The 21855-nt window shown below is 41.3% G+C and overlaps 1 protein-coding gene across 3 annotated transcripts in view; it reads left to right on the top strand.

The window, feature by feature from the left end:
• Nucleotides 1-21855, top strand: part of LOC132082010 (protoheme IX farnesyltransferase, mitochondrial) — a 99689-nt gene that overhangs the window by 49132 nt on the left and 28702 nt on the right. For all 3 annotated transcript variants that reach the window (XM_059486036.1, XM_059486035.1, XM_059486034.1), the window contains exon 5: nucleotides 15361-15431. In XM_059486036.1, coding sequence (XP_059342019.1) covers nucleotides 15361-15431 — 71 coding nt within the window. The remainder of the gene's footprint in view (nucleotides 1-15360; nucleotides 15432-21855) is intronic.

Genomic DNA, 21855 nt, shown 5'->3' with positions numbered 1-21855 from the left:
ACCAAAAAAAGTATGGAAGTTGCTTAATAGGTCCATTATTTGCCTGTTTATTCCTCTAATAAGGACTCATTCCATTTGGAAATCTAGTTTCTGGGGATTTTTTTGCCTATGAGAGGTCCTAGACTGAATTTAAAATGTGATCTATTTGCATCATGCAGAGCAATAGCTATTCCAAACAGCTAAAATCTGTCATGTTTCTTCAGTCCAAAGAGCTGACGCACCTGCCTGGACCAAGAGAATTAACTAGATAAAAACTGGGAGCTTGGGGGAGCTTCCCTTGAGCCCCTTTCTTGCGCTTCAGGTGTAGGGGTTTGCACACCTTGCAGATCATCACAAGAGCTGTGTGTGAGGAGCCCTGCTCGGAGATCATGCAGATCATCACAAGAGCTGTGTGTGAGGAGCCCTGCTCGGAGATCATGCAGATCATCACAAGAGCTGTGTGTGAGGAGCCCTGCTCGGAGATCATGCAGATCATCACAAGAGCTGTGTGTGAGGAGCCCTGCTCCCTGCAGAGCTCGGAGCCAGCGTCCCGTCCATCCCCAGGCTGTCCTGGTGCCTCCTCCGCAGGCGCCACGGCTGCTGCTCGCAGAGACCCCAGTGACTGATGGTGCCACCTAATTTTAAATTGCAATTGAAGCCCTGTTAGTCTGTGATTGCTAATCAGAATGAAAGTTGGCTTTTGTTGGCTTTTATTACTCATTCCACTTTGTCCATATTAGTTACAGACATAATGTGATTTCTGCTCTGCTTTGCTGATGCATAACATTCCCAAGGGGTCCCCTTCACTAAAATCTAGATTTCTCTTTACAGCTTGACAAGTTGCTGTTACAGCCCAGCCACAGAATGCTTTTCAATGCTTTATAGCTCTCAATGCAAAGAAACTTTATGTTGTTTTCATAGGTGAGGGTGACATAAATGTTGAAGTGCCTCCTGTTACTTGATATTTAATTATGAAAGCATCCACTGGAAAAATAGTATGAGCCTGGTGTAATCAGCACTGGGGTAGCCCTGCTAATCTTTTCATTTGGTCTAGACATCAAGGATGCTTTGTAGTAGTCTGGCTGTAGCCTGATAATCGAAGACCTTCTGGACTAAATGTTTCGGTACTCTTTATGAAGGGAAAGACTCCTCCATAAAACCCCTTAGGTTTGCCTCGGGCTGATAAATGCCTGTTTGATTAGTTCATGGAAAAGATATTTGGATGAACCTGACCATGGAGGCAGCTTGGCTCTGTGTTAGTGCCTTGATGTCTGGGAGGGCAGCAGCCCCTGGGAGTCAGGACAAGGGTGCTGCTCCTGCTTCTCATGGCTCTTTGAACTCAGATAATTCTGACTAGACAGCATTTCCACGTTACTTAGAAAATATTTTTATAATTAGTTACATTCCTAAAGAGATCCACAGTTCCTGACAATTGTTTGGAAGTGACAAATGGGTTTCCATGCTCTTTTCTTCTCTTTCTGTTAAGTAGCAACAGTTCTTCTTCTTACCTATTTTAAACCAATTCAGAGATTCTAAATAAATACTAAAATAATTGCCAACAGTCTGTTTTCCAAGACCTATCCACATGTCCACATTCTTATGTATCAAAGTCCAGTTTTAATCTGTAACATGGTTTATGTCTGACCTCTGCATCTTTAATTAAGGAGTGGGTGGGAGGGCAACAGCTGGAACCCCCTTCACCTGTAAGATGCATTGGGAAAGTCATTCAGGGTCAAAACAAAGAAATGCTGTCTCAACAGTGGCCAAAACTGAATGCCTGAGGAGGAGTATCATAACAGAAACGAGGTCCCGTGTTTTTGATGAGTATTTTAGTTCTTTTCATGCAAAAATTTAGATTTTATCTAGGCTGGAACAATTCCAGTACTGTTGAAAGAAAACTTGCTGTCTGAATAAAACCACTGTCTGGTCTGGCACAGTGCTGGGAAGAGCTGGTGTGGCTGCTCCTTGGGGAAGTGGCGATGATGTGAGTGCTGGATGGTGAAACACGATGTGCCTGAGCTCGCCTTGCTGGGCAGGAGCAGGAGCAGGAGCAGCTCCCGGTGTGCTGTGCCAGCTGTGCTGGCCTGCCCCCACCAGTCCCTTGTCATCTGGTGTTACCCTAGAAATAGATGTGTGTGACATTAAGGGAATACAAGCTGGGAATGCATAGTGGAATTACTTTTTGTCCTCTGGATAGGAAGGCAAGGCCTGGCCTGTGGCATTTCTGCAAATCTGTCACCATGGACTGTGCCCAGTGTGGAAACCCAGGCGAGGAAAGAGCTGGAACCCCACAGGGGTGAGATGGAGCTGCATTGTCAACTTTGCTGGTTCATGCTTGGTTTGATTTTGTGCTGCTTTCCTGTAGTGCTGTGGCTTGGTGATGGTGGAAATACCAGTGTTCTGTGTTCAGAGAGTTCTGTGTTCATTTTTCTGTGTTCAGAGAGTTTAAGGGAAGGTGCAGATACACATCTGCACTCCTGGTCCCACTTGCCTTTTTTCCACTCCTAAAAGTGTATCTTCTGTAAAATGCAGATCATAATCTACTTATTTGTGGGGAGGAAAGACAAGAGGATACAGCAAAATTAAATAATGGTGTTTTTTTGTCTTTGCCTTATTTTGAGCAGTGAAGCAGGAGAAACAGCCCTTCTAAAATATGTAGAGGTGGTGGGGCTCTGCCACATGCTTCCCAGAGAGGCTGTGGACTCCCCAGCCCTGGAAGTGTCCAAGGCTGGGTTGGTTGGGGCTTGGAGCCGCCTTGTCTAGAGGTAGGTGTCCCTGCCTATGCTGGGGTGTTGGAACGAGATGGGCTTTAAGGTTCTTTCTAAACCATGCTATGAGTCTGCAATTCTGTATCTGTAAATACGGTTTGTTTTCCAGTCTATAACTTGTTGGAGCAACATTATCTTTCTTTAATCAAAAGCTGTGTTTGCTAAGAACCAAGAGGTGTTGGGCAAGGGGATGGTTGACTAAGGTGAGGTTTGACTGAAGTACCCTGGAATGAGAGGAGAAACACCTCAAGCAAGGGCTCAGAGCTTGACTAGGCCTTTCTGTGGCATCTCAGTATTTGCAGGTCATCCTGCCTCTCCCTCTCCTCTTTCTCTCCTCTCTTTTCCTCTTCTCTCTTATCAGATCTCAGTGCCAGATTATCTCCCTGCCAGCTTTTAGAAGTTCAGCTTAGTTGTCAGCAGTTTGTCTGCAAATAGGCACAACAGTTCTCCATCAGGGCTGTCTGAGCAAAAACATCTGGAAATGTGGGAATTCAAAAGAAATATTGCTGGTGAAACCCAACAGAGAAAACCTGTGCAGGTTTGGAGAGGAAGCTGCCAAGCTATAAATATTTATATACTAAATGCATATGCTGGTGTGTAAATGAAGTGCTTGTAAAGCCTATGAGCAATCTTCTAAACCTGCCTTGGGTATGGTTTAGGTTAGAAAATATATTTTAAACCTTTATTTGTATGAGCATGTGTTTAGACAGACACTGCCAAGGAGTGTAACAGCAGTGGGTGCCCAGCGTTCCCCTGGGACAAGGCACATGGTGCAAAGTTCCTTTTTCCTCATGGCAGTTTTTGCTTTTGCTGGTCCTGGGATCACAATTGGAGCTATTTTGTAATTTCTGATTGTATTTCAAAACTGGAATTTTTTTACATAGTGAAAGTGAGTTTACCCCAACTTTTCAGACAAGCACCTAAGGATAGAGCTAATAAAGAAATCGTATTTACTAAATCACACGATCCTGTCAGTTGTTTTCATGATTTAAATGATTTGTAAAATGCACTTAGATGTCTTTCTAATTTTAATACTTCAGTTAAGTAAGTAGGTGGGCTTAGCATGACCTTCTGCAGCAGTTTTGGTAGTATAAATATCTGTGTCCAGATATTTATAATGATTTCAATGATTATTTTAATTTTTTCCCCAGTATAACATACAGATATAGTAACCATGTGCTTTGATCATTTTATTTCATGCTTCCTTGATAAATCATAGTTCATAAGGAGCATTACTGAATGTTGCAACTCATTTCACCACTTCATATTTAATGATTATCATGTAAGAGCGTCTTGGGACTTGTCTACACAGGAACTACAACGTAATTAAATGGGGGAATACATTTAAGGACTTGCCTACATAGAGAAATTTATTTGAATTTTAATATGATGTGAATTTTTAAGCATATTGTTTTTTTCTTGGGATGCGTTTTATGGGTATTTTTATTTTGGAGTATTTCTTGTTACAAGCTTGTTTTGGAATTGCAAAGCTAGTGTTTCTCACACACTTTCCTCATTGAAGAACTTGAAATCTGGTCAAAAGTAGATGTTTCACCATGTATTTTTGGTCATAGAAGTATGGCAATATTTATTTGAGTTTCAGTTTGTAATGTTGGTGGTTTTTTTTTTAAATTTTGAGAGTTTCCATTGGAGCAAACAATTTGATTTTGCAGTTTTTTTTTCAGAGGACCTAATAGCTTTTTATATTTTGATTTTTGTAAATTTTCCTTTTTCATAGGTGCATATATGTGTTGAGTGGCACCACATATGGATCTGAGCTTGGGGATAAGCAAATTAAATCCTTTGTTTTATTGTCTACTTGCCAGTGATCAGTGTAACCTTGATGCTGGACTTCCAGTACTTTGTTTTCTTCTTCTTATGCAGAATCTCAGGATGGTTTGGGTTGGAATGCACCATAAAGCTCATCCAGTTTTACCCCTGCCATGGTGGGGGACGCCTCCACATATCCCAGGTTGCTCCAAGCCCCATCCAACCTGGCCTTGGACACTTTCAGGGATGGGGTAGCTACAGCTTCTCTGGGCAACCTGTGCCAGGGCCTGCTCACCCTCACAGAGAAGGATTTTTTCCTAATATCCCAGGTGAGCCTGCCCTCTGGCAGTGGGGAGACATTTCCCCTGTCCTGTCACTCCATGTGCTGGGATGAAGTCCTGTCTTTCCTTATGGATGTATCCGTACTTGCCTAAATAAAAAGTCTGATCCAGGGTGACCCACTCTAATGCACGTCCATTACCACGAAAAGCTTTTTCATGATTCTGGGTTTAGTTTCATGGAGAGTGAACACAATGTCCAAAACTCCCGTGGTGCAGTCTGGCTTTAATGCCTTGCACAAAGTGCCTCAGTAGAGTGTCCTGCTGAATCCAGAAGATTTTTTTCTTGTGATTGAACAAAGCACTAGTCCCAACCATTCAGCTTTAGCAAGACCTGTGTAGTCAAAGCTTCCACGTGCCTGTGGTGGCACCAACAGGAAGGAGTTGGAAATACTCCCCCCAGAAGCTCTTGGATGGATGGATACTGGCACCCAGGGGAAATCAGGCCACTGAGGTGCAAGGTTGGTTGGATTTTTTCCCAATAGATACTCAGAAAACTTCATATTGGGCTAACACTTAGCAAACAAAGGTGACATTTGAGGCACCTGGAAGACAAACCTGACAAGAGTGGCATTTCCGTGTCAATATTAAAAACTGCTGAGCTTCAGGAGCTTGAGCCCTTTGGCTGGGCAGGGAGTTCCTGCTTTAATAACCCTTTTCTTGTGTGCAGGTTTGGACACTTGCTTTGATGTGGAAAAGTGCTGCTGTAACAGCACTCGTGAGCAAGAAGCTGCAGTGAGGCTGAAGAGAGCAAAAGCTACCCCCGGTTCATGTGGAAAGCACTAATTTATTCCAACATATTGATGCTTATGCAGTCCTTAGAACAAGTCTTGCTTATATGTCATTATGTTTCTTATTATGCTTATATTTCAAGAATGGCCTTCTAAGATAGAGTTATCCTATTTTGTCCATATCTTTGACTGCCTTTTGGCAAAAATCCTTGTGTTGCCAGAAGTCAGATTAAAACTTCAAATGTTTAAATTTGTAAGGCTTTTGAAAGGATCACTGGCACAAAATAAATAAATTTACGCAAGTGAATAGGTCATTATACCTTAAAAAGAGGGGAGGTAATTTGATTTGGTTTCTTAATTGGTTTCCAAGCTAAAATTAATAGTGTGTGGAATCTCTCTTAGTAACATGACTCAGAACTATTTATTTTTCAACTCCTCTTTTCAGATTGATGAGTGTGTTATCTTAGCATTTGAGAGATGCAAGCAGTACTGGAATGACAAACATTTTTCGACAGCTTTAGAAAGATGGATGATGTGATGACCCTGCAACAGGTTTGGGTGTTTGTGCTTTCCAGTGGATCATTGTGAGACTCTTGCTTCACTTTCGTTCTTAATGAGGGGGGAAGGAAAGGTGAGATCTAATTATGGGTCTTTTGTAATCTGACTTCTCAGTGTACATATTTATCATCCAGCCCTCAACAGAAGAGCATAGTGATGGTCATCCCCAGTTCATGGTCCCAGCTGGTGAATTTTGCTTTTAGAAAAGAAGATAGTTACTGGATTTTACTGCAAAGCTGGTGCTAAGTGATTAGCTACACCTTGGATAATTGTTATTGTATTGTTATTACATTGTTACTTTATCTGGCAGTTCTACACGTTCTGCATAAAATCATTACCAAAACTAACCTATTATAGGTAAAAATCCTTAGGCTTGACCAGGATCTTTATATCTCTTCCATGTCTTATGATCTGCAGAGTTGTGATAGCCTTAGGAGGAGAGAGAATGCCGTGAAAATACAATGCGTGGTCTACCACATCAAATATCTGTGAAATTATAAGAGAAAAAATACATTATTAATATATTGATAGCTTTCTGGTAAGTTCTATATAGATGGAAGAGAGTGATTTCCTTTAATTTGCTTTATTGCCAAGATTTAAAACTAAATGAAACTAGTGTCATACAAATTAAATTACAACATTGCACTCTTCAGTGTGCCTGTGATATTCTCCCCTAACAATTAAAACTCCTCAGTGTATTAGAAACTGGTCTCCTTTTGGATCTGGGAGCACACAGTGGAGGGAAGCAGTGAGGCCAGTGCAGTGTAAATCCTGAAATGCCCCTCAGAGTTCCTTTACTCTCTTTTTAGATCAGAGAGCAGATCAGATTTAGAGCAACAGGAGAAAGTTTGGTTTAAATTTTGTTGCAAACTCTCTCCTATAGGCTTAATCGATTCCATAAGTGTGCTGTATATAAAAATATGACTTGAAGTTCTCCTTGATATCATCTCCTAATATTTAAAAGTAGTAATTACTGGGGAATTATTTTATTAGTAGGTTTGAGCTGTGGGTAAGTGGAGCAGGTCAGCTCTGTGATATTTGGACAGTGTTGGCATGCTGCATTGCTCAGGCACATCAGTAAAGGCCTGTGCTACTTCACACCCTGGTTCACATTTAAACTTTTTTACTGATTCTGTTGCAGCATTCCTTCATTTCACCCACTGTGGGGTTTGTGGCTTTGAGGTTTTTAATATTTTGGCCAGAAGGAGCTGTAGATTTTAATTTTGCTAAATATGGCCAGGCCAAAGCAAATTCTCTTTCACTGATGCCAGGAACTTCAAGTATAAAAATTAATTTATTTCTGAAATGAAAAGATATTTTGAACAAGCAGTTTATGTATTTGCATCTACTGAAATAACCTCTGTCTCACCAAAAGCAGGCAAGCCTGCTGCTGTGTGTACAATGCTACTTTTGTCTGTCTTGTAAGAGGAAAAGCCTCACTAATAGGATGTGTCAGCCATGAGCAGTTAAAACCAACACATCTCCGTGTCATATAAGAGAGAAGTTTATGGATTAATATTCAGGTTCCTGACAGGAAGCACATTGTGATGGATTAGTATTCTTATAATTTGAGTGACAATTTTTAAAAAGCTACTTAAAATGACCTGGATCTGGGACACGTGGGTTGGAGCCAGGAGATATGTGGAAGTGATTTAAATCTCACCTTCCTATTTCCCTGCTCTAATCTCCTGGGCAAGAGCAGAGCCCAGTGTGGCTGCTTGATTTTATAGCTCTCTGGTAGTCACAGGGGGCTGAAAGCAGCTGATACTGATGGTCTGGAGGACTCTTGAGTGATCTGCTCCTTCTGCATCTGCCCTGCCTAAATCCAGGAGCTCAGGATCCTGCTGTAGTTACTAGCAGGAATAAAGTCTGTGCAGCTCCTGCCTCTGTTCTCACTCCTCTGGAGGAGATTTGTGTCTCCTGGTTAACTCGGGATCTGCTTGACTTAAGCACTGCATTGAGCAGCAGAAATACTTCCCCAGGAGTTCCTCAGTAACAACTTTATTCCACCACAGGAATTTGTCTAAGCCATCTTCAGTATCAGATTTTATCTGCAGTGTTGCTCAAAGCAGCTGCACTGTGTCCAGAGGACCTGGCCTGGTGTATTTTAGGACATATAGTAACTTAAACCAGATACTGACCTAGTGCAATACCTATCTTCAGCAAAGAGATTGTTATTTGAAGTTTTGTTTGTTTTTTAAATTATATGTTGCACTCATGGCATGCAGACATTGTGACTAATATGATTTAATGCAAAAGAATCTCTTGAAGAAAATGTCTTTGCAAAGTGATTCAGGGGGATATTTTGGTAAGGCATAAAGGTGGTTTGTTTTTTTTTTACCCTAATAATGGTTCTTAAAGTACATAGTAATAAAATAGTTCCTGGAGACAGCATGTTATAGATGTCACATGCTTCTGACATCTATTTAGTGATAATAATTCTTCATTAAAAACTTGCAAGGGTAAGCAACAGATGTGGGGTGATCAGAGCTCAGTTGTGGAAATGTTTGTGGGGAGTGAAGTTTTCCATTTTATTCCAGGGCAGCACAACACAGATAAATGTTGAAACCCATTTTTTAGCACTCTTCATTTTAAGTTGAAAAGGGAGAGCCCGACAGCAACAAAATCCGAAATGATGGGAAGATATTCAGTGCAGCGCGTCCTGTGCTTAGAAATTGCCTCCTTTGATCAAGAAGGCAAAAAGCATTGCTAGGCAAGTGTCCTCCTGGAAGAGGGGCTCAAGAAATGCTTGGAGAAAGGAGCTTTGTTTGTTTGTTTGTGTGCTAAATAAAAAGGACTTAATGGGGGTAAATGTATAATGTTACTAGGCTTTAGCAGCTGGCCAGAAAGCAGTATTCCTTCCCATGGAGGTTATTTCTCCAGTGTGGATCACATGAGGTGAAGCTTGTCTGTGTATCCAGCTTTCATTTCCCCTGACGCCATGGCTGACGTCCGTGAGGCCTTGGGAATACGCTAGTTAGGTGGCTCACAAAGTCAGCATTTTTGGAGATGGAACAGCTTATAAAGGCCTGCTTTTATTTTTAATATTTCATTTTTGTTATGCTATCTTCCTAGCAAAATACGATTTTAATGAGAAGAGCCAGGCTCACCGGTGGTCACCTGACCTCCTTCTCATTTACTAAACCAGGAGATTCATGTCTTTTCTCCCATTTCAAGCTTTGGACATCAGGTGCATTGAAAAAATTAGGTTAAATGAGCTAATTTTTCATGCACTGGTACTAGAAAACTTGATTTGAAGATGAAGACAAGAAAAATTTTTTATGTGGAGTAAAGCAGATAAAGAATTTTGGTACAAATGCCACGTTATTTCCATAGTTAATGTTAATTTCTAGCTCCTTGCGGTAGGCTTGCACAGCAGGCCCGGGGTCTTTCCTTTTATCCTCACTGCTCTTCCTCAAGTGAGTGCTACAAGCACATCCACACCTGCAGCGCCCCTGGTTATGCAGCTGGGCTTCCCCGGTTACCAGCAGTGTATTTCAGGATGTGTCCATCATCCCCTCCTCTGTCCTGACCCCTCGTCGCTGTGCGAAGCCCCACAGGTGCAGCAGTGTTGGGAGCACGTTGCTGTGACACTCCGCACTATCACTGCCCTGTGACGGCACTTGTGGTATCAGCAAAGGATGCTCTTTGGCCAAAGTGCTGAGGAAGAGGCCCAAGCTGCAAGAGCTCAGTGACTACTTGTTTTGTTGGTCAGAGCCACTAAAAGGATTTGGATGAGCTGAAAACAACATGGAGCGCTGTGTCAGGCATGCGGCAGCTCCAGCCGCTGTCGCCAGTTCAGGGTACTGAAATAATAAATGCCACGTAAAGCCTTAAATGCCCAGTTCTGGGTACAGTGTCTCTGGGAATCCTTGGAAAGCCACACTTGTGAGTGGTCAAGAGAATAACAGCATCACCTCTCGAGCACTCAAAAGCAGAGCTAGCATGACAGGTTGTTAGTCCAACAGGTAAGACAGGTGTATACCAGTGAGTCTGCCTTCTCCATCCTGAAAAATCTCAAAAGTCACAAGTATCAACATTTTCTTAGCAATTTCCTCCTGTTGTATTCCCTGTACAGAGCAATGGGCTTTTAAATGCTGGATAATAATAGGAATGTGTCTTTTGTGTGGAGAAAAAAATAAAAAAGAAGCTGTGTCAGATCGTTTATGTGGCAGACCTTTCCAGTTTTGTGGGACATGACAGTCTGGGGTTTAGCTGCCCTCCTCTGTGAGTAAGATTGCTCAGGCTGGCATTGATCTCGTTTTTAATTAGAATCCTCTTTGAGATGGAAAATATCAGAGCAGATCTATAGTAAGACAGGGAACTTCACTGCCAGAGGGTTTTCAGATACAGCCTTAAAAAAAAAAAAAAGAAAAAAAGCTATTTCTAATCCTTAAAATATTTGCCTTGCTTTATTTTCATATCTTGAAGACAAACAGGTGCTGTGTGCCCTTTATGATTCTCAAATATACAATCTCCAAGCCAGCAGTCTCCAAAGCCTTCCCTTGTTTGTACAATTAGGGTGGGATTTTCAGAATCACTCAGTGTTGGTCTGTCTCTGCTCTCATTGAAGTCAAACTGCCATTGACTTTAGTGAGAATCGTGTTAGATCAGCATGAGTGCTTTTGAAAATCCTTCCCTCCACTTTTATTTTAGTCACATCTGTGTGCAATTGAGTAAAAAGACTTTTGTAATATGCTTTAATTATTCTTTGTTGTTTTCATATAAAAGTGATTTAAAAGAAACCAGAAGGAAACCTATAATAATCTTGACTTTGATCTTATTTACCATGAATTATATGTTATGTTTTTCTTCTCCATCTATATAATTATATATTACTTTATGACAATGTAAGATAAATCACTGAAAACATGAGGAATAGAAATAATTAGGTAATACAGAGAGGAAGAACAGTCTCAGAGGAAAGTACTTGACGCTTCGTGGTCTGGTGGGTTTCCAGTGTTGCTGGAAGCGACTTTCTTTAGGCTGAATGGGAAAAGCAGGAGACTTCATGTGAACGGCTGGTGCTGAAACCTGATGAATTTGGAGGCTGCATGGCCAGCTGGGAGGAGTGACTTTCTGGATGTCACCTTCCCAGGAAACTGCAGGTTATTGCCCAGGTGTGCACAGTCTGCTCTGCCACTGTGCTTTCAACACAGTTTTGGTCCACCTGCTCCTCCTTGATTCATGCCCCTTTTTGGTTTCCAGCATGTGTTTCAGTGTTGTTTCTGGTTAACTGTTTGCTCTTGGGAAATACCAAAGAAAACCATAGAGAATCAGAGCTTTCTGTAGCTCAGGGGAATTGGGAGAACACAGAAAGACCTAATTCAACAAAATCAATATTTGCAAGATTTGCCCTGTACAGCCTGGCTTCTACCTCTGGCTGTAGATATTCATTGAAGTGCTCTAGAGGGGCATCCAGCTGTAGTGGTTTTTATTTGCATCGTATTACTGTTTGTTTGGGCCCATAGCAAGAGTTTTTAGCTGAGGAGGAGCTTTAGCCATCACCTATAGCTCATCTCCACCTCCCCATGTGGTACAAATCAGGGGGGATTTTGGAGACCATCAGGAGGAGGTGACTGCTTCACTCATTAGTGCTGAAAATTTACCTGAACTGCCCTTCTGGGAGGCTTTGAAGAGAAATATGTAGATCCAGAGGGCAATTCTGTTGGCAAAGAACACATGGAAGCCTCCTTGGGTTCAGGGGTGGATTTGCAGTGGGAGAACCTCAGAGTTACATTGAATTAAATTGTCTTCTAATAGCAAGGTTCCATTCCATTTTTAGACTCCTGGGATTGTCAGTTCTGCTGCAAATATGTGTTTAGCATTAGAGTAAAATGTTATGTCAGTACATGGCATGCTGGTTGCCTGTTTCAGCTGCTGCTGTTTCCACCACATGTCATTGATTAGAGCTGGGCCAGCGGCCAGGCTGGTCCTTGATACACTCGAAATCCAAAGTAGTCTATGAAAGATGCTTATTAGCTGAAGTGTGGCAGATCTGTTTGATAAACTCTATGGCATATTGTTCGTCTTAGTGCGCTCTGTTGGTGTTTTCATGTGAACAGGAGTAAAGGTGTTGGACTGTTGTAGTTCAGTAGATGTGATCTCTCTTGCAGGACCATGCATGGCAAGTGCAGCACGTGCTCAGGGCTCCACTGGCCTAATTAACCGAAAATTGTCTGGCCACTCTCTGGGAAACTAAATTAGTGGTCTTGGTGTTCAACACCCAGAGGGAGATTCCCCAGGGAATGGTGACAGCCCAAAGCTGCCATAGCTCAAGGACTGCTAGGACAACAGTCTCAGGCACAGAGATGGGTTCTTGGGGTGTCTGTGCAGAGGCAGCAGTTGGGCTTGATAATCGTTGTGGGTCCCTTCCCACTCAGGAAGGAGCAGAGGCAGAGGCACTGGACACACTGTCCTCTTTCACTATCGATAGTCCTGAAAGTGCCACCATCATGTAATCTGCAGCTGCAAGGTGTTGTTACAGAAATCTTGGCATAGTCTTAATAAAATTATTAGTCTGTGAGCCCTCTGGAAGGTCTGAGTGCTCAGCCACCCTCTGCAGGCACTGCTGGTTCCAACAGGGAGTTTGAAATTAGGCATTCTTTAACATTTCACATATAAACAAAGTGGAAACCAGTCTAAAGAAGCTGAAGGACAGAAAGGCCATGGGAGTAAACAGCTCTGAGCAGTAATGTGACAGTTATGCTAGGAATTGCGAGATGCTTAAGATATAATTACTCTATATTAATGAGATGAGATCTGCACAAAAAGCATGATGAACCTGCCAGAGAAATAAACCACAGAGTACTGGCTAGCCTGATTTTTTTTTTTTTTTTTTTTTTTTTTTGCCATTGTCATGTTTTAAATGTTCATGCATGCTGATTAAAATTTAGGTTAGGTTCTTGAGAGCTGTTGCCAAGTTTTGTCACTCAGGGCTTTTTAGATGCTGTAGATTTAACCCTCAGTCTGCCCTTTTGGTGGCCAGTTTCCCAGATACTGAGGGCAGATAATATTCTGCCATGTCCAGCTGAACTGGTGCATTCAGACTTCCTGGGGAAAAAGCCTCTTGTGTGCTTCTAAAGTATTTATTTATCTAGGCTTCATCTTACTGAATTTACTGTTTGCTGAAACAGGCAGGACTCTGTTGGCCTGACATGAGATAATAAGTTTGACTTCACTCTTTCATTCTTATGGAATGATATTTGAGATGCATGGCTTTTTTCATTTTTTCAAGAATATCAGGGGAAAATAATTTCAAATGGAGAGAGAATTTTGCTGAACGTCTGGGAGCAAAATGAGGAAAGTTTGATAAATGACATCTTGCTGACATGGAATAGCAGCTAGCTCAGTGAAGGAATCTAGGGCATTGCAAGTAAAAGGATTTTTTTAAGTTTAGTTCCATTGGAAGTGTAGCGCCATGCTGTATACATGTGCTTGACAGTAACAGATTATTCAAATAGTCAGATTTAAAAAAGCAAAAAACTTCAGTCTGAAGTCATGCAGTAGTCTTAATTTCAGGAGCAGCCGTGTCTGTATACAATAGACACAGATATTTTTTGACTACTTAAGTCAGCAGAGGAAATTCTTGTTCAAAATTTATATTCTGTTCAGAGGTTGATTGCTGTATTAAATATATGGAAATATTTGATACACTAAGCATGGCATCATCAGCTTATATTGATAACCCAACTGCATAAGTTTAAATTCTTACAGGTCTTGACTATTCAGCTGTTCTTCATTTTAGCCATTTTGTGTCTGAGACACATTGAGTTTAAAACTTGTACGTTATTTTGATTTTTTCCATTGCACACAGATACCTTTATGTATAAGTTTAAATACTGTCAAATAAGCACAAAGCTCTTCACCTGCACTGTTTTAAACTGGAAGTAACTCAAGGCAGTCAGACCTTTGCAAGTAGAAATAAAACCTGTGACTTACAAAAAAAAGTAATCGTAGCCCAGATATTTTCTGGTGAACAGACTTTAGCCCTACAGAGGTTTTTTTTCCCCTTGTATTGCTCTACCAGTCTGATGTCAAATGTCTTTTTTTTCCTCCATTTACCATAATTGCCTCTGAAATACAACAATGAAACAAACCATTAGCAAAACACTGAGCTGTCAGAAGCGATCACTTGTTTCAGATCCAAGTGAGGTGCTTTACTTGATCAGAAGAAACTTGTGTGTATCCTATAAAGGTTCTTTGTGAAACATCCAACACTTCCAGGTTCGTGTTGAAGTTGAGACCAGACCTGTCCTTCCAGCATGAGTTTTCCCATAGGCCGTGTTTGAAGTCAATTTGAGTTGTGACATTAAATAACACTGGATGGTGTGTTCACTCTCTCCTGCTCCAACTGGAGGCTCAGAGCAGTTCCAGTAGCGTTTTACAAGAGTTGATTGATTTTGGGGTGGGTTATAGGTTCTGGCAAGGTAGGTGATACTGGAAAAACCTCACTATTTGTCTTTTAAAGACCAGAAGGTCTTCAAAGAACATTTGCAAGGACAATTTGTATTAATATAGAACTGTGATCTATATCATCATTTTCTGGGGAAAATGAGTCTCAGGGGGGACCTTCTGGCTTTGCACAAGTCCCTGACAGGAGGGTGCAGCCAGGTGGGGATTTGGCTCTGCTCTCGGGGAACAGGAACAGGGTGAGAGGAAATGGCCTCACCTGGTGCCGAGGGAGGTTCCAGTTGGGCATTAGGGAAAATGTCTTCATTGAAAGGCTTGTCAGGCTTTGGAAAGGGCTGCCCAGGGAAGGTGGTGGAGTCACCATAACTGTAAGTGTTCAGGAAACCTGTGGATGTGACATTTGAGAATGTGGTTTAATGGTGAACATAGTGGTGGTGCTGGTTGGACTGGATGATCCTAAAGATCTTTTCCAACCATAATGATTCCATGATTTTCATGTGTGTATGCAAATGTATATCTAAAAGATGTGTCAGACCTGTTGAGAAAAGAACTTGGAATCAAACCGTACTTCAAATGATGAACTTTTGGGTGCAAACTATTTTTGTCCTCTGGGTGATTTTCTTTCTAAGGGGGTGCCAGAAGAATCAATGAGAGCTCCATAAAACCCATTTACTCTTTTCCTTGAACCTTGAACCTTCAAAAGGAGAAACTAAAGCACCTGCAGATGCAGACAGGACATTCCATGCGTGGCATGTTTTCCGGTATCCTTTCATTCTGATTCTTCCTTTCTTTTTTTAATTACAGTTCTTTGAAGTTCCATTTGACTCAAATATGAACAGGACTAAAAACAGACCACTGGTGCGAGGACAGATCAGGTAAGGCAATGCACACCTGCTCTGGCTAAGAGGGAGTGAACCTTTTATCTATTTCCAAGTTTCTCTCCCTCTTCAGATGACGAAAAGTAGCACTTTGAGACAGAACATTTCAGAGAAATGCAATTCTTTGTTCCTTGCTGTTTCTTCATGTTTATAACTTCCGTGTGAGCAGTTTGGGCACTCACAGCTGTAAAATACTGAATTTCTCAATACTATAGAATTTCCCTTCATATTACATATTTCTTCATGTGTAATGACTCTGTGTATGGTGTGGCAGCATGTAGTTATGTTCCACTGAACTTTTGTTTTGTAATAATAAATCCTAAAATTTTCCCATCTAAGAACAAACACAAAAATGTGTGTTGCTTCTACATCTTTAGTTGGTTGAAAACTCATTGTGGCATCTTAGGAAATTGGTTTAAAAATTTGTTATCATAAAGTTTATCATAATCTACAAGTAAATTCCTCCCCCCACCAAAAAAAGTCCTTCATTAGCATAGGAATTTCCTTTTAGAAAAGTCCTCAATTCCCTCTGTTTTCTGGATAATGTATCAGTTTAGTTTCTCAAAGGCTGTTTGGCAACTAAAAAAGCAAAGTGAAAAAGAACATCAATAAAAATCCTCTAACTTATTTGCAAACTGAAACTGAAGGCCCAATTCATAAATGATTCAACAAACAATTTTAGTATTACATTTCCATGATTTGTGCCAAAGAGTATTTATAACAAAATTATGTTTTCCCTTAGGCTTCTGTGAACAGTCGGTCCTATTTATTTCTGTGTTTTATCCATCACCTTTGGAGGACTGAAAAAAAACATGATAGATGAAACTACAAGAAAATTGAGACAAAATACTCAAGTGAACCTTGGGGGTAAATTCACTCTTGTGGTAAATAGTTAGAGCGCTTCAATAAACTTGTTCTGATTTGTTCTCAAAGGTGGTGCTAATTGCAGATATCCAAGTTAATTTAACTTAAAAAATATTTTAAGGACCACTGCAGTGAGGGCATCTTTTGGATATACAGTAAGCCAGGCTTAATTGTGTGGTTCAGGGGACTTGCGCTTCTGCCTCCCTTGCATGTGGTCCTTACATTCTGGGAGAAGAAACACTTATTAGGAGGAAAAATGATGGGGAGATTTTCTTTTTATTATTGTTATTTTATTTTTATCATGGTCTGCTAGCGTGGCTTGCAGTGCTTCTGGAGTCAAAAATATAACTCAGAAACTTTTTGTCAACTTCTGATTCAGAGAACACAATTTATTTTATGTTTCCAGTGTCCATAAGTGAACTTCACTGTCATCTGAGTGCACCACAAATTGGCAAAACCGTATTTCATGGATTTTCTTACTTCCCTCCCTTTCATATTTGCTTTCACCACAAAATGGTAATGTTGGGGACATCGGGCAATCACTCATCAATCTATCTACCTGCCTGTCAACAGCTAATTTAAAGTTCTTTAGTGTCACTTCCCTTGAGTGATGCTGCTCTTGCTCCCTGCAGACCGTGGAGTACTCAGACCTTGACTGGGGTTATTTCTTCTGCAGTGTGTCAGAGCAGAATAAACCAGTGCACATAATCTAACCTTGTTGTATTTTGCCACATATTTCTTGCTGTTCCTTGAACTCTTACCTTCCTGGCTGATAAAATAAAACCTGTAAATGGTTATGCTAAAACCAGTCAAAACCAGACAATAGAGGGATGGACATATAGTACATAAGAGACCGGTGTCTTGGCTCTGGGAAACAATTCAGAGAGTTTGGGGAGTTCTTGCCCAAAATTTGTCTGACATTTCAGTGCTGACATTTTCTTCTCTTTAGCTGCTTCATTTCATGAAACATTTACTGCTTTTTAAATTCTGCTGTGTTACAACATCTGTGCTATCCAGTGCAAACAAGACATAATTTTCTAATCCATCTTCATTTGCACTCTTTGTAAATATATTCTCTTTTTTCCTTGCTTTCCTTGCTTTTTATTTATTTGACATAGTTGTTGTTACAGAACTGGACAGTATGGGTAGTAGTTTTTGCCCTGAGCTTAAGATCCCTTTTTAAGAGAGAAGGCTGTTAACTCTCGGTCATGTTGGCTCTGCACCCCCCTGGAGAGGCTTTCAGTGGTGGCTTTGATGTGACTCCTGCCCACTGAAAACTGCACTGAGGCCAGTGAGAGTTTTTCTAGAGCTTGTGTCATCACAAAGAGAATTCTTACATGCTTTGTATGTACTACAATCACCCTGGTAGCCCCAGTGAGGTTCTTGGAATTACTGAGTCATGCAGTCCCTGGACGAGCTGGTGTCTCCATTTTAAGTGAGACAGTTCACAGAGGTGGCTCATTAGGAAATGTTAAGCTTTTGTAGAGAAACTATTCCCATGTGTTCTGCTTTGTGGCCTCCACAAAGGACTTGCAGCTTCAGCCCCCAATTTGTTCAGGGTTAGGACCAGCTGTCCATTCTAAGTGATCTTGCATCCAACAACATCTCTCCCCTTCCCTTCTGCCAGCAGCCTTCACTTTGAGAAAACCCAAGTCCCTCTCAGGGGTTAATTTCTTTGCATACACATTCATGTGGTTCCCAAACCCCCACATGTCACCCTTTTCTGTGAATTGCTGAGGACTGGAAGTTTCCTTTGGCATTGATGAGGAACATCAGTCAGTAGCTTTCAGAAAAAGGCTCTGTGGCCCAGGCTGCACTTTGAGGTGTGGACATCTGGCTGGAGACAGTATTGTTCTCTTACTGGTGATGTTCAAGAAGTGTCTCAGTTGGGCAGCTTTGGCCTGTCCATCATTCCCTGTGAGCCGGGAGCCAGTTTTGCAAAGATCTCTGGAAGCATGAGGCTTTTCCTCCGTCCTTTGTGAAGTCTCTGTATTGCATCATCTTGATGGCCAAGAATAACTTAGTGGCTCAGTGTGCCCCTGCTTTACATTTTATACGTTCGGATTGGACAATCCATAAAGGCAATGGCACAGATGGTTTCTGCAGAGCTGGGGCTGCTGAATGTAGGGACAAGAGCACATTTACCTTATTTGCCTGTCCCCTACTCTGGTGCCTCCAGGGAATCTTCTGACACTGTTGGGAGATCTGTGGCAAACAACACAGATAGTTTATTGACTCCTTGCTTTACAATGTTCTGTTTAATTTGTAAGACTCTGAAAAAAATGTTCCCTTTGAGCCATGAGATGTAACCATCCTTATTCTCTATTCAGAGAGTAATCAGAGACATCCTGTTGCAAAACCAACAAGAGTAGCCCCAAACACAGTGTGCCACTGAGTGTCATCCATCATCCTGCCTGCCCACATCTTCCTCCCTCCTCCGACCCTTCAAGTCTTGTTTGGAAATGCGAACAGCTTGAAATGTTCTTTATACTTGGACTGCAGTGTTAACCTCATTGAGCATATTTGTGTTCTGCATTATAATAACAGCTGATACTGTTTCCTTCTATGAATTTATTTTGTGTCATTGACAAGGAAAAATTTCACATGCCCACACAATCTTAAGTTTGTCTGAAGTGGCAGCAGCTTTTCATGATTTCCTGTTGGGTGTGATTTATTCCCTTACTTTTTAAGGTAATGGATTTCATTTTCCTGCAGATTAATTTTAACAAATCTCTGGTATGAGCTGCAGTAACTGAGTGAGATCAATCTCAAGGGTGACAAGTGTCCTGCTCTGTTATGTTGTGCAGAGGGACAGGTTTGATCACCCTTTACCTGCACACACTCCTTTGAATATTGGCAGTTATATGAATTTAGAGTACTACTGGATCCACTGTGCTAATCACTCATAAAGACTTCATAGTTGTACAAGGATAGTTTCTCATCTTAAGAAAAAAAGACCTCGAACAGTATGTTCTAAATAGCCAATTCACGACCGTGTAGACATTGTTCAATTCTGCTCCGGTGCTACTTTGCAGCTTACAGCTGTTTTCTGTACCCAGTCCTTTGGCTTTGCACTCAGCAGTGGCTGCGTGGAAGTGGGCCCAGGGCTTCTCCTTTGCTTACCTGGACCATGAAGCATTATACAGGTACCTTTAGAGGGTGGCCAGGCTGAAAGAGGCCTTAGGAGAGATGAAGACCCATCTCTTGCTCACAGCAGTCTCAGCTCTGAGGTCAGACCTGGTTCTTCCAGATCTTGTCTCAAAACCCTTCAATATGATGGCTTCAAACTGCAAAAGAGTAGATTTAGATTAGATCTTAGGAAGAAATTCTTCCCTGTGGGGGTGGGGAGGCCCAGGTCCAGGTTGCCTGGAGAAGCTGTGGCTGCCCCAACCCTGGCAGTGTCCAGGACCAGGTTAGACAGGGCTGGGGGCACCCTGGGACAGTGGAAGGTGTTCCTGCCCATGGCAGGGTTTTGGAAAGAGATGAGCTTTTTGGTCCCTTCCAATGCAAACTATTTTGGGATTCTATGACAAAACTAACATGCTGTGGAATTTATTGCTATTCTCCTTATGCCTGTGTAAGATGTTTAAGTCTATTAAAATGGCAGCAGGCAGCACAACGCAGCTAATGCCTTGAATGCTTCAACAGAAATGTCTTTGTGTTGTTTGATGAATATTTTTTCCAAGAATTCCATTAACCTTTTCCCTTAGCAATGCCCAAGAGCTGTGTTCTGTCTGTGAGCTTTCCACTTCTCATGTTCACAGTTGATGGTTGCTGCGGTTAATGGAGACAGTAACACTTCTACTTATTGATGTTTCTGAGTGGAGTGTTGATTTGGCTCAGTTTGAACTATAAACCAGACTCTTGAAGAATCAAACCAAAAAGGGCTCCTGTGCTAGTACTGTTTCTCACCAATGGCTTATATTTGTGAATTGTAGTCACAATTGCAGATATGGAAGTTGGATGTTCGTAAACTAGTAGAAAACTGCACATGTGAAATTTTATTTATTCAGAGGCACGTTGTGACTCTAGACTATTTCTATGTAACACTGAGTTTTCCACTCTGCTGCCTGTAGCCAGCCGACTATTACAAGTGTAACAAAACCAGTTCACGCTGAAAAAATGTGTGCATTTTAAAACAAAATTTCTCCTGTAATCACTGTGGATAACTCAGGGTAATTAGCTTATTTCTTTGCTTAACATTAATGTAAATCAGGAATGTTCCTACTGATATTAGTGGAGCTGCATGGATGTAAAGTGAAGGAAAATCCATGTCCTAGGCTTACGCAGAGACCTGCATTAAGGGTTTTGCTAGCTGTGGTTAAGCCAGAGATTTAAACCTCCCCAGGGGTCTTGGTACAACTTTGGGTCCCCTTTAGAGCTCAGCCCCTGCTTAGCTGATGGCTCTGCTCCCTTGGGTGGTCATTTCAGACAGGTTTCATTCTACTTAAGTTAAAACAAATAAAACAAAAACTCCATAAATCTACAGTTCTTCAGGAATAATAATTTTTAAGAGATCAGATGCTTATTCCCTGCAGGGGAACATTCTGATGCTTTGTTTAGAAAATACCTCATTTTAAAGGGACTGCCCTGAGATCTTTTTGAATGATAAAAATATTTCTTTTTTCAGTGGGAGGCTTTCCTCTTGTTTAAACACGGCACAATTCAAAGCAGACACCATCACAGCAGTCTTTTCAAGAATTTCTTATCCTGCTTGTATTCAGGCTTTATTATTTAAAAACAAGTAAATGCATTCCTTCCCCACCACCACCCTCCTGCCTTCATTTTTTTTTCCACCCTGTGTTTTCCAGGAGCTGTCATTGACTGTGTTTGGTAAACAAGAAATTAAAAAGGCAACTTTATATTTTTGACATGTACAATTGCTTGTAAAAATGTATTTCTTGCCTTTTGAACAGCGGGGTATTTAAATTTTTTTTTTCTGGCATGGTCATGTCACAGAGAGGTTTGGAGGGAGAAACCTTGGGGCTAAAACATAGTTTAATGAGAATAAAACCCACATCAAAGGATGGTCTAATGCAATGATATACTGTGTCTCTTTCCCAAAGGGGATATGGATGACAGTACTTATATTTCAATTATCTATTCACTGCCTGCATGGGATGTTGATTAAATGGTTCTAAGGTATTAGAGGCCTTTTGTAGAATGCACAGAAAAATGGTGATACTGCACATTCTCCTCAGATCAAAATGTATGTTAGGAGGAAATTATATGGCTCTAACTGCATATATATTTTGTTTCTTAGGGCAGTAAAGAGGGTTGTTTTATTAACTCCACATTTAAATTTGTTCCAGTTGAAATGAAGCAATCGCTGGTTCTCCAGCTCACTCCTGCCCAGGCCTCATTCTGCCACAGCTCAACCCAGACATTCCTTTGCATGCAGCTCTGTTTGGTACATATAAATCCTGCAGAAACACTTGACCCCTCATGCCTTGCTGCTTTTCAGCTCAGTCGATGGGTGTTTACCCCCAAATTATTTATCTGAATCTTTAATTGCATGCGGGACAGTTGATAAATCGGAGCGCATTGTGCCTTGCCG

The sequence above is a fragment of the Ammospiza nelsoni genome, chromosome 19 (assembly GCF_027579445.1).
Source record: "Ammospiza nelsoni isolate bAmmNel1 chromosome 19, bAmmNel1.pri, whole genome shotgun sequence".
Lineage (NCBI taxonomy): Eukaryota > Metazoa > Chordata > Aves > Passeriformes > Passerellidae > Ammospiza > Ammospiza nelsoni.
The sequence above is the reverse complement of the archived record's forward strand: the minus strand, read 5'-3'. Positions and strand labels throughout refer to the sequence as shown.